The 11,435-nt window shown below is 54.5% G+C and overlaps 2 protein-coding genes across 11 annotated transcripts; one reads left to right on the top strand and one right to left on the bottom strand.

Annotated features, from left to right (window-relative positions):
- Window positions 1-1,138: 1,138 nt before the first annotated feature.
- Window positions 1,139-7,596, top strand: SLC37A4 (solute carrier family 37 member 4). 7 transcript variants are annotated; one of them, XM_032357127.1, is made up of 10 exons: window positions 1,139-1,236; window positions 2,444-2,786; window positions 3,602-3,834; window positions 4,144-4,387; window positions 4,899-5,057; window positions 5,288-5,373; window positions 5,821-5,997; window positions 6,211-6,276; window positions 6,613-6,751; window positions 6,884-7,596. In XM_032357127.1, exons 2-10 carry the CDS (start codon window positions 2,639-2,641, stop codon window positions 7,048-7,050), a joined length of 1,419 nt encoding a protein of 472 aa, XP_032213018.1. In that variant the 5' UTR covers window positions 1,139-1,236; window positions 2,444-2,638; the 3' UTR covers window positions 7,051-7,596. The 7 variants fall into 7 exon arrangements, with proteins under 7 accessions (XP_032213018.1, XP_032213021.1, XP_032213025.1 ...); XM_032357130.1 differs by having other exon boundaries at window positions 1,140-1,236; window positions 5,884-5,997; XM_032357129.1 differs by lacking the exon at window positions 1,139-1,236 and adding an exon at window positions 1,244-1,972.
- Window positions 7,597-8,481: 885 nt separating this feature from the next.
- TRAPPC4 (trafficking protein particle complex 4) lies at window positions 8,482-11,415 on the bottom strand. 4 transcript variants are annotated; one of them, XM_032357137.1, is made up of 5 exons: window positions 10,901-11,409; window positions 10,560-10,734; window positions 9,851-9,954; window positions 9,110-9,236; window positions 8,482-8,833 (listed from the first exon to the last, which is right to left on the bottom strand). In XM_032357137.1, exons 1-5 carry the CDS (start codon window positions 11,073-11,075, stop codon window positions 8,755-8,757), a joined length of 660 nt encoding a protein of 219 aa, XP_032213028.1. In that variant the 5' UTR covers window positions 11,076-11,409; the 3' UTR covers window positions 8,482-8,754. The 4 variants fall into 4 exon arrangements, with proteins under 4 accessions (XP_032213028.1, XP_032213031.1, XP_032213029.1 ...); XM_032357138.1 differs by lacking the exon at window positions 8,482-8,833 and adding an exon at window positions 8,840-8,957 and having other exon boundaries at window positions 10,901-11,415; XM_032357139.1 differs by lacking the exon at window positions 8,482-8,833 and adding an exon at window positions 8,840-8,948 and having other exon boundaries at window positions 10,901-11,415.
- Between the last annotated feature and the right edge of the window lie 20 nt (window positions 11,416-11,435).

Here is an 11,435-nt window from a genome sequence, read left to right as displayed (position 1 = left end):
CCATTCATCATTTCAGGGACCCAGACAGAAAGGAGGGGAAATGCTGATCACACTAAGGGTTCTCATCAGAATCCAATCAAGGATTGTACATTGCATGTAGTTATCATACTGCAGTGTTTTATAACCTCATTTTAAAATCTTTCATGAGGCCTTCTGCTTGGGCTGGTGGCAGATTGTGGGCATCTCCTCCCTTCCTGGACCACCTTCCCAATTTAAAACTTCTTTGCTGTTAACTTTGGAATACTTAAAATTCTTTCAGCAATTCTCCAGTGGTCTCTATGAAAGCAATGATCTGAATTTTCTTAATTCTTATCTAAATCTTCTATTGAGGGGCACCTGGCTGATTCAGTCGGTGTCACCTAAGACTCTTGATCTCCGGGTTGAAAGTTCAAGTCCCATGTTGGGTGCAGAGATTACTTTAGCAATTACAGTTTTTTTTTTTTAAGATTTTATTTATTTATTTGACACAGAGAGAGAGATCACAAGTAAGCAGAGAGTCAGGCAGAGAGCGAGAGAGAGAGAGAGAGAGAGAGAGAGGCAGGCTCCCCACTGAGCAAAGAGCCTGATGCGGGCCTTGACCCCAGGACACTGAGATCATGACCTGAGCCGAAGGCAGCGGCTTAATCCACTGAGCCATCCAGGCGCCCCACAATTACAGTTTTTAAAAAATCTTCTTAAAAAAAAAAATCTTCTTCTGAGTCCTCACAACAAACCTATGAGGTTTATAAAAAACTGGGGCTCATAGAGATTATTACCAAAGGTCACATTGTTAAAATGTAGTGGGTCTGGGATTAGAATTTAAGGTTTATTTCCAGCCAGGTACTTTTAAACACTCCGTCTATTTTATCTTAACCCCGTTCCCAACAGTCTGATTACAAATTAAATGTTCAGATTGTGCTTACTGAGGACTGCCTTAACTTCTTACAGAAAAGACTGTGCTCTCTACAAGACCTTTCCCAGACTGTGAACAACGCGGGAGCAGTGGTAGTGCACTCACTAAAAACGGATTTGTGGAAAGCCATCAGTTAAGAAGGGAACATACGAATACAGTCCCTAAGGGGCGCTGTCCTCGCCCAAGGACCTATACCTCCCGCAAGAGTAGGACTAAACGCTGAAGGGTGGACTTGGCTCTCAGCCAGCAATGCGCCGGCAGAGGGCCCGCCCCCAGCGCACGCGCATGCGCCCGCGGGCGCTGCCGTCCCGCTCTATCCTACTTCGGCTCCCGCCCGCGTCCAGGTAGCGGGCTGAATGCGGGGGAGGGGCGCCGCGAGAAGGCGGGGCTGGAGGGGGAGTCTCGGGTCTTTGGGCTCCTTTGTTAGAGCCCCAGCAAAGGTTGCCCTAACTTCCGATACGAACCGGAGCTGTTCCTGCAGCTGCCCTTTCCCGGGCGGGGGTTAGTTCCTGGGTCTGGGGGTTCCCGGGGGCGCTGCCCGTGACCAGCACGCACCTGCTTCTTTTCGTCGCACCATTCCGGTGTCTCCGCACCTCTCCAGCTCCCGCACCCAGGCCCGTGGGCTTCCAGCCCGAGTCGGGTGTCCCGGGTAGCTTGAGGACACAGGGCTGGGCAGGTGCCGAGAGCCTGCGCCTGGCCCCATCCTGCCGGGCTGAGCCACTCGGAGCCCGAAGCGAGGAGCCTCCGGGAGACTACGTGCGGTCGCCTGCCTCGCTCGCGCCTACGCCTTCTGCTCCTATTGCTTTCCCAACCGAGTGGAGAAGCCGGGGGCGTGTTGCCTGGGCCCTGCAAAGCGGGCTGGCTCGCGGCTGCCGCCTGAAGTCCGCGGGGTGCACCTTCCCGCCCATGGGCCGTGCTGTCACAAACCCTGCAGTCCCCAGCCGGCCGGAGGGCACCCCATCCTGACGTTCCAGGGTAAAGGGACCAGAGAGCGCTGAGTGGCCCCGCCAGGACCCCAGCCTTCAGGGCAGCTTTCAGTGCAACACAGGACCTGCAAAGGGAAGTTTCTCTTGCTTACAGGTCTGCAACTATCCATAAACAGTTACACCCGAATATGAATGTACGCTGAGCCCTGGGAGTCACTTGATTCAGTCCTAGGGAGTCGGGTTGTTGGGGGTTTGTGTCTCATTAAGTGTGTGTGTGGAAACTACCCTGGCACCTAATGCAGTGCTAAGCAACCAGTAAGCCCTCCCTAAACTTGGTTGGATGAATGAGAAGGTAGGTGACTGAGGGAGCAGGGCTAGCAAGGGCATCTCTGGTTATCCCACCCCTGCCTCCCCTGGGCTCCTGCAGACAAAAGTAATTAGGTTGAACTTTTAATCACAGCTGGTTTCACAGGCGGTCAGACAAGGAAAAGCAGAGGAACGCAGAAGTTCTGGGGACACAGCATGCTGGCTGGTGCTGGCTTACTGGCAGTGCCTCCCTCCGCGACCCCCTCCAGCCCCCACCTCTTCCCCAGTCAGTAATCTGCTGTTTTCTTGTCGCCCTCAGGACACTGGGTTCCCTACAAGCCGGCCCAGGCTTAATGATTGTCCAGAAGGTGGCTATAAAGGGAGCCTGGGAGGCTGGGTGGAGGAGGGAGCAGAAAAAGCCTAACTCAGCAGATCTGGGCACCCAGAGAGCCACCAGCAGGAGCTGTGGTCAGAGGCTCCGGGTCCTGGGTAGTGGGGCGCGCTCCCTTCCACCATGGCGGCCCAAGGCTACGGCTATTATCGCACTGTGATCTTCTCAGCCATGTTCGGAGGCTACAGCCTGTACTACTTCAACCGCAAGACCTTCTCCTTTGTCATGCCATCATTGGTGGAGGAGATCCCTCTGGACAAGGATGACTTGGGTGAGCCCTGGTGGGGTAAGGGGGTGGGCCCTGGGACCCAGCACTAGTAGGACAAATTGGGTGTTTGTGGCTGTGTGGAGGGTCCGTGTGCAGCAGAGGACGGGGGGGCAGCCTGCAGGTGCTGACTGAGGGGACTCTGACCATGTACCTGGGTAAGGGCGAGGAACTAGGCATGTGCTCTCCACGTGCCTGAGGAGTGCTGCTCATCTGATGTGTCCTTGTGTGCCTGTGGCCCACGAGTGCCCCCAGAGACATGGCTTATTCTGAGTGTGTTGAGGGTCACCCTGCGCAGTTTCCACACTGCGTGGGGGCATGCTAAGACTGCGGGGTGCCTGCTGGCCATTGACGTTGTGAGCAACGGAAACTGGGGAGTTGGCAAAATGACTTCACATGGCCCACCAGGTGACATTTCAGGAGGAGGAAGGTCCTTGACTCCACTTCTAAGCTCCTGAGATAGGGAAACAGAACTTCCAGAAGCCCTTGGTTGGAGCCAGTGTGAGGGGGAAATGTCATCAGGCCTTTGTAAATCCCAGGGAGGGGGGCTGCCTGCTTTTCCCTTCTTGCCTCCTGACAGCTGCAGCTGGAACTCTACAGGAGGCTGCAAAGTCATGGGTCAGCCTGGGGCTAGCGCTGGTGGCGAGGAGCGGGGCCCCGGGAACCCAGCACAGGTTCTTCCGAGCCGTCTGGGAGGGGACCTGTCTCACCCTGCCTGGCACGTCGCCACACCTGACCCCATGCCTTCCTCCAGCCCTCCTCCGCCTCTGCCCCGGCCCCTAACTCCCCAGGCGTCCTGCATCCTGCTCTCCCCCCTGCAGGGCTCATCACCAGCAGCCAGGCGGCAGCCTATGCCATCAGCAAGTTTGTGAGCGGGGTCCTGTCTGACCAGATGAGTGCTCGCTGGCTCTTCTCTTCGGGGCTGCTCCTGGTGGGCTTGGTCAATATAGCGTTTTCCTGGAGCTCCGTGGTACCTGTCTTTGCTGCTCTGTGGTTCCTCAACGGCCTGGCACAGGGACTGGGCTGGCCTCCATGTGGGAAGATCCTGCGGAAGGTGCGTGCCTGCTTCCGGGGAGCTTCTTTAGACTGGCACAGAGGATGCCTAAGGAGCATGTGGGAGCATCGGCACCCCCATTCCGGGGCAGCAGGTTCCCTGGGAGTTCCAGTCCAGCTCCTATTGCTTGTCAAGATATTTTAGGAGCTAAACATGGTGGGATCGGGTGGCAGATGAGGGAATTGGCCCTGCCAAGTAGAAGCGCCTTCTTCCTCATCCCTGTAATGTGAGCTCCTAGGTCTGCCCCACCTGACCTGCACCTTCAGCGTGTTGAATGTGGGCACCTCCTCCATCCCCTCTGTCCCACAGTGGTTCGAACCATCTCAGTTTGGCACTTGGTGGGCCATCCTGTCCGCCAGCATGAACCTGGCTGGAGGGCTGGGCCCTATCTTGGCCACCGTCTTCGCCCAGAGCTATAGCTGGCGCAGCACGCTGGCCCTGTCGGGGGCCCTCTGTGTGGTGGTCTCCTTCCTCTGCCTCCTGCTCATCCACAATGAACCTGCTGACGTCGGACTCCGAAACTTGGACCCCACCCCCTCCAAGGGCAAGAAGGGTGAGCACCCACCCAAGCCGGTGATTGGGGCACCTTCATTCATCATTCATTTGGCAGACTTTCACTGAGGACTGGCTGTATGCCGGCCCCGGGCTAGCCAATGGCAGCAGGGGGAGGGATGGTGATGGCGAGTTGGTGGGGAGTAAATAAAACTTCGTTCCAAGAGACACTTAAGTACCAGACAAGTGGCAGAGCCAATAAATGCTGTGACTCACGTTATATCCTGGTCCTTCCTCACAGCAGAGTTAGACTTCCCTGTCCTGGACAGCATCCCAAGCTTAAATGGCTCGGATGCCTTCCGCCATGTGCCTTGGTCCTCAGTTTCTCTCTCATTTGCTGAGGCTTGCAGTGGAGGGGACAGGGCAGATCAGTGGGCAAAGGTGTGCCCTCCTGCTGGTGCCTGGCTGTGGGGATGGACTCTGGCCCTGTGGCTAGTTAATGAGTGGTGGGGGCTCGGTCAGGGCAGAGCAGCAAGAACAGAGCCTGAGGCCTGGCCTCCTCCTGCCCCCAGGCTCCTCGAAGGAGGAGAGCACCTTACAGGACCTGCTGCTGTCCCCCTACCTCTGGGTGCTCTCCACTGGCTACCTTGTGGTATTTGGAGTAAAGACCTGCTGCACTGACTGGGGCCAATTCTTCCTTATCCAGGAGAAAGGACAGTCAGTCCTCGTGGGTAAGATGAGTGTTGGAGCAGGGGTGGGCCTAGGGAGCAGGAATCAATGAAGGGGATGGGAAACTCAGGCCCAGCTTCTCTTTATCTGAGGCCAGGCACCACCCAGAGTTGCGGCCAGTCACCCTTGGGGACCTGTACCTCTCTGGGTTCCAGCCAGTCGGACAACCCCAGTGTGTTTAACCCCCTTCCACTCTTCCTTTCCCTCTTCCCACCACAACTCCTTACTCCAGGTAGCTCCTACATGAGTGCCCTGGAGGTTGGGGGCCTTGTAGGCAGCATCGCAGCTGGCTACCTGTCCGACCGGGCCATGGCAAAGGTGAGTGGGCAGAGGGGACAGGGAGGAGGAGGGTCCCTTTAAATCTTCCCAGCATGACTGGGACAGGCACCAGAGAGGCGGGGGCCCTGGGGCATGGGCAGGCTGGCATATGGGTGGGAGGAGGCTGGAATGATTCCACGCAACTCTTACCTGCTGAGGATATGGTGGCAAGGTAAGGCTCTTGGGGAAAGGGTTTTAACGGATGTCAAGGAGGGCCAGAATTTGTCTCAGCTTGGCAGCGGGGTTCTCTACAGGCTGAGGGAAGCTGGGGTTGAGGAGACACTAGGTGCCGCTTGCTAGCACGCGTCCCCAAGGTGGAGGAGGGGATGTGGTGGAGTTTGGCCTCGGGATATAATGAGCAGGTCCCAGGGCCTCCCAGAGCTGCCCCGGGCCAAGAACTGTGGTGGGATTGCCAAAAACCTGTCAGCAGAAGCCCTGCCGTGTCAGAGTCCAGGGGCAGATGTTGCCTGCTGCTTCTGGGGCGTGACACTGCTGGGCCTGTATCCACAGGCGGGGCTGTCCATCTACGGGAACCCTCGCCACGGCCTGTTGCTGTTCATGATGGCTGGCATGACCGTGTCCATGTACCTCTTCCGGGTAACTGTGACCAGTGACTCCCCCAAGGTAAATGGGGAGCGCCTGGCCTGCCACTGGCACAAAGATGAGAGAGCAAGGGCCACTGACTGTCAGGTTCCCTGTCCCTGACTACCCTGGCCCAGGCCTTTCTCTGCCTCTCAGATTTCCCTTTCCAGTTCTGGTTTACCTCGTGCCCTCTGTACTCTGGCGCTCCTCCTGGACTTGGGGCCTGGTTTTCTTCTCTTCCCTGTGCTCCTCTAGGATGTTGCTTTCTGGACTCCAGCTCTTCACCCTCTTGCTGAGCTCACAGGCTTTACGGAGCATGAGGTGCCTTACCTGTGGCTTTCCTCCTGGTCTGTCTCCCCCTTGTCCTACCCTGTCTGCCTTGCCGCTAGCATCAGTTCTAAGAGACAGCACCTAACTGGGAGGGATGGCTTCTGCGTCCCTTCACCTACCCACTTGGGCCCTCAGGTTGGCTCAGCATGTCTCCACGCCTCTAGCTTGGCCCTGTAAGTTGATTCAGGAAGTGGGGAGAGGGAGGCCACTTACTACCTCCTTACTACAATCATGTGTTCCTGGGGCCAAGCATCTTTCTCTCCCCTGGCAGGGGTAGGTAGTTAGGGTTTCTCAGACTCTAAATGCCACCCTGCATTGTCCTTGCAGCTCTGGATCCTGGTGCTGGGAGCTGTGTTTGGTTTCTGTTCTTACGGTCCCATTGCCCTGTTCGGAGTTATAGCCAACGAGAGCGCCCCTCCCAACTTGTGCGGCACCTCCCATGCCATTGTGGGACTCATGGCCAATGGTAAGTGGTGCTCTCCAGAGCGTCCACCTGATCCCTGCTGTGCCTTGCGCATAGGCTAGCTGGACGCTGGGACCAGCCCCACCAACTCTAGCCTCACAAGTGACCCAGGCTCTTCCCCCACCCCCTCTGCAGTGGGCGGCTTTCTGGCTGGGCTGCCCTTCAGCACCATTGCCAAGCACTACAGCTGGAGCACAGCCTTCTGGGTGGCTGAAGTGATCTGTGCAGCCAGCACAGCTGCCTTCTTTCTCCTACGAAACATCCGCACCAAGATGGGCCATGTGCCCAAGAAGGCTGAATGAAGAGTGCACAGGCTCCAGTGCGTCCTCTCCCACCTGTGGTCTTCCCCTGCACGAGGCTGGGGGGCAGAGGGGGGCAGAGAGAGAAAGGGGGGCTGCTCCGACTAGCACTGAACCTTTGATTTCCTCTTGTGCGCCTTTTCCCTCGCCCAGGTGGCACTGGAAGTTATCAGTGGCTAATGAGGTCCCAGCTCCCCATCCTCTGTTCTATTTAAAAGGCAACTTTTTTTCTCGGACTCCATTAGCTCCTATTTTCTGCCTTCCAACAGGAAACCCCTGCTGTCAGGGAGTCCCCTAGACCCTTCTTCCCCTCCTGGGCCCTCCCACGCTGTCCCCAGGAGAAGTAAGGCTCCTCCTGTAGCTGCAGGGTACCAGTGGCCTGTAATTTCTGCCCTAAGGCCTCTCAGCACGGGGCGACTGCTATTGCCAGTACCTCCGATTCCTGGGGAGGAGGAGGCCTATCACGCTCACGGGTACCCTGCGAAGATGGCAGATGGGGCTGGGAGGGTGGGGAACTTGACACAGATTAAAACTAGATTTGATACTAAACATTATCACTGAGTCATTCTTTCCAAAGGGGTACTCCAAGCCAGAGACCACTTTCTTTGGGAAATATTCTCTTGGTATCTGCTTTTTCCACGAATGGGCAACCTGACAGGGACTTCTTTAAGCTTATGGGTCCTCTGCTTTCAGCTTCACTAATTCAACGATCATTTTACAGATGAAGCTTCTGGGTTTCAGGCAGGTGAAACCACTGAATGGAGGAAGGCAATATTAACAATGGCTCATAGATGGTGTAGTCAGAAAGCCTGGGTTCAAACTCAGGTGCTTAGTAACTAGCTTTGAGACTCTGAGGCGGAGAATCTATACCTTGCTAAATCTGTTGTCCGTAATAGAATGCACCCTGAGATTAGGGTAAAAGCAGTAAAGCCTGGTGTAAACCCCACTGTGACCACCACTGCTGCCGCCACCCTAGACGTCAGCGATGCTGGAACTAGATCCAAGGCTCCTGACTCAAAATCCTGTGCTTGGTTTTTGATGCTTTTCCTGGAGAGCCTGACAAGGAGCTGAATCCCAAGAAGATTTGGGAGCAGATCCAGCCTGACCTTTTACTAGTGATGAGTGTGTGGCTACATACAAAGGAGGCCCCGTTGAGGTGAAAGGGGAGAGAGTGTGTAGGGCTCAAACTATGACCAACAGTGGAATAAAATAAAATTAAATGCTTCATTTACTGAACTACATTGGGGAAAACTTTAATAACAATAAAAAGAAATACATTTGTCACTTGTGCCTAAAATATAAAACAAAAACAAAACAAACCAAGCGAACAATTACTTGTTTTCTACCAGAAAATAGCTTATCTTCCCAGAATTTCCTTATCATTCCCATCTCCCCACCAGAGGCCCCCCCCCCCCCGCAAACCACCAATTAGAATAGCGAACAGATCAAAGGAATGTTTATTTAGCATTTATGGGCCTACTCCCTCCATAAATAACCCTGTACAGAGTTGGGAATCAGGCTCCTGATAAATACAGGATGGCAGAGAGCATGGCATTAAGGCTCAGGGATCAGTACATGTCATCAGGCTCAGCACCCTCCCGTCTTCAAGTGCACTAACGAGGCTGTGGGAATCTCCATTGGAGTGGATACAGCAGGATCCCTGCTATAGGATCTCTCAAAATTTGGGGCATCTGTTGCAGGCTCAGCCTATGACCCAGGTCCAAATGTTCCAGCCTTCTCTGCCACCTCCAGGGCTAACTTCAGGTTCTGGTCAAACAGCTCACACCTAGGCCAGACCCAAGAGGCACAAATGACAACAAAGTGTGAGGTCTCAGACTCTCCTCCCACTTTGGATGCCCAAGTACTCTTGCTTGAAGAAGGACATGAATGGCAAGAAAAGTCTTTGGTTTCTCAAAATATGGAAAAAAAAAAAACAAAACTAGTCCGTTTTTGTTTTATTTAAAAGTAACTCTTCTTATCCCTTTGAAAAATGACCTGGGGAAGAGCAAAAGGGAGGGGCAAGGACTCTTCGACCAGTATCTCGGGGAGGGGGACCACCTACCTGATGGGCATTTCCAGGGAGTAGAATGGATTCTTGAGAGCAAAGTCTGAGTAGATCTCATAAATCTTTCGGAGAAGAGAATCTATTCCAGCTTGCCTAGGATCTGCCAGTACCACAAACTTGATCCCTGGAGAAGGACCGATAATGGTTACGAAAGGGTAGAGAATGCAGCGAATATCCTGTGTGCAGATGGCATTTTCATAAGCCCATTTTTATTTTTATCCTTATTGCTGCATAAAGCAGGAAAGGCAAGACTGTGAATCTGTAAGACCAGAACAGGGAAGTGACTTTATCACATCACCCAATTGACTGAGATCACGTTTTGACCTCTAGCTCTGTCACTTAATTCCTTGTGGTCCCTCAGCAGCAAGTGCCAGGCAGGGGACAGACTCAGGCAGTTTTCAATTATCCCCATTAAGGGTGTGAGGCAATGACACGATCCAAAGGTCATTTCCATTTGGCATTCAAGTTTCATTTTGAAATACACCTTCCGAAACGTGTGCAACATGAGATACCATTATGGTGAGTTTTATCTGCACACAGGATAACCTCGGCTGAGCATTCTGGGCGGAGTTGACAAAATTGGCATCAGATTATATATTGGCTTTGGATTCACAAAACAAATAGACGTATGTGTCTGTGCAACTGTCCCAGGAAAAGTTAACCACCACCCCCTTGCTTACCAAAGTTTCTTTGGTCAGTCCCTTCCCCCATCCCTCTGGCCTACCTGGAGACGCCTACCTGTCAGTGTCTGGAAGCAGTGCAGTTTGAAGGTGTCGGTCTCCAACATCTCAATGCCTGAGCTGCCCTGTTCTGGAGACAGCTGGGAACCGATTGCAAACAGCCTATTTGCAAAGGAGGTAAGGTTGGGAATGCAGCCGGCTGTATAAGGGAGGGATGCTTCTCAAACTTGTCCCCCCAAGTGACCCTATCTGCTGAGTTCACATTACACGGAGAAGTCAGAAGAGGCCCTGTCAACTGCCTAGCAGCAGCACCAAACTTTCTTTAAAATTCATTTGAGCTCTGCACGTTTTTTACACTCATACTTTGGTGTAAAACATTATACAATGGAAACTGAGGGTAAAATTACCACTGGGCATATGTGTCATGGTTACTTACCCCATGGCTATGATTACCCGGCACATCTACTATCGTTGAGAATGAGAAAAAGATCTTAACGATCATTTAATTAAGTTACCTGACTTCAGAAACTAAATCTGAGGGAAGAGAAGTGGACTTGTGCAAGGTCACACCACTGCCGGTATTACCTAAAACCTAGTCATCCTGCATTAGTTCTTTTTCGTTCACAACACAAGAACTGACGATTTAAAAGGAGACTTAGAAAGGTAAGCACGGCCGCTAAGGAGACTTCCCGCAGAACCACACTAATCCAGCCGGCCTAAACGCCAAGTGCAGGACCACAGGCCCTAGGAAGGGCTGGGGGACTTACGAGTGGAACATGGAGGCCAGCATGAGCTTCTCATTGGAGGTGAGGCGCGGTCGGCCGAATCGAATGGACACCGGGTAATTGGCAGGGTTGCCCAAGTACTCCAGCACCTCTTTCCCATCGGCCGTGTACTTGCCATTCACGTCCACGCCATTGATGGCCAGCACTGCGTGGCCCACTGCAGAGGTGAGGCTAAGGGTCAACGAAGCCCCAGCGCGGGGATTCCGCCAAAGGGACTGGCGACCCAGCCTCACCCACTGTCCCCTCGCCCTCCCCCCGCCCTGCAGAGACACCAGCCCACTCCGCAGCACCCGGCCCGCCCATCGGACGCAAGCCTAGCCCACCCCGGATGCCGTCGCGCTGGCCAAAGGCAACCAGCACACGCTCGTCGTGCAGCTTCAGCAGCAGATCAAGGGGGTAACTGAAAGTTTTCTCAGCCTCGGCCCGTGGCGCGTAGCTGTCCAACTGGTAGATCAGGCCGCCAGCTTTGTTCACCACATACACGCTAAAAATCGCCATTACGGCCGCAGCGGCTCCGAGAAGCCTATTCGGCTTGTTCCTGACGGCCCCGCCCCGGAACCGCAGCCTCGGGACCCGCCACCGCCCCCTGCTCCTTGCCCGGCGCGCGCCGGCGCCTGCGCACTTGAAGCACCACGCTTAGCGGGGTCGCTGGGGGTCCCTTCGGATCCCGGCAGATTGTTTTCCGTCTCTCTTTATTCGTTTCCAGAGCCAGGGGAAGCAAAGTGTGGCTGCCTCACAACTAACGGCAAAACCCAGTAAGCCGCGGGCAGCTCTCAGGATGCGACCCTCAGCAACGACCGTGCCCTCGCTGCGGCCCGCTCCCCGCTCCACGAGGGGGCCGGATTTCCGGCCTTTCTC

This window comes from Mustela erminea, chromosome 9 (assembly GCF_009829155.1).
Source record: "Mustela erminea isolate mMusErm1 chromosome 9, mMusErm1.Pri, whole genome shotgun sequence".
Lineage (NCBI taxonomy): Eukaryota > Metazoa > Chordata > Mammalia > Carnivora > Mustelidae > Mustela > Mustela erminea.
Note: the sequence above shows the minus strand (reverse complement) of the source record. Positions and strands in the feature narration are given on the sequence as shown.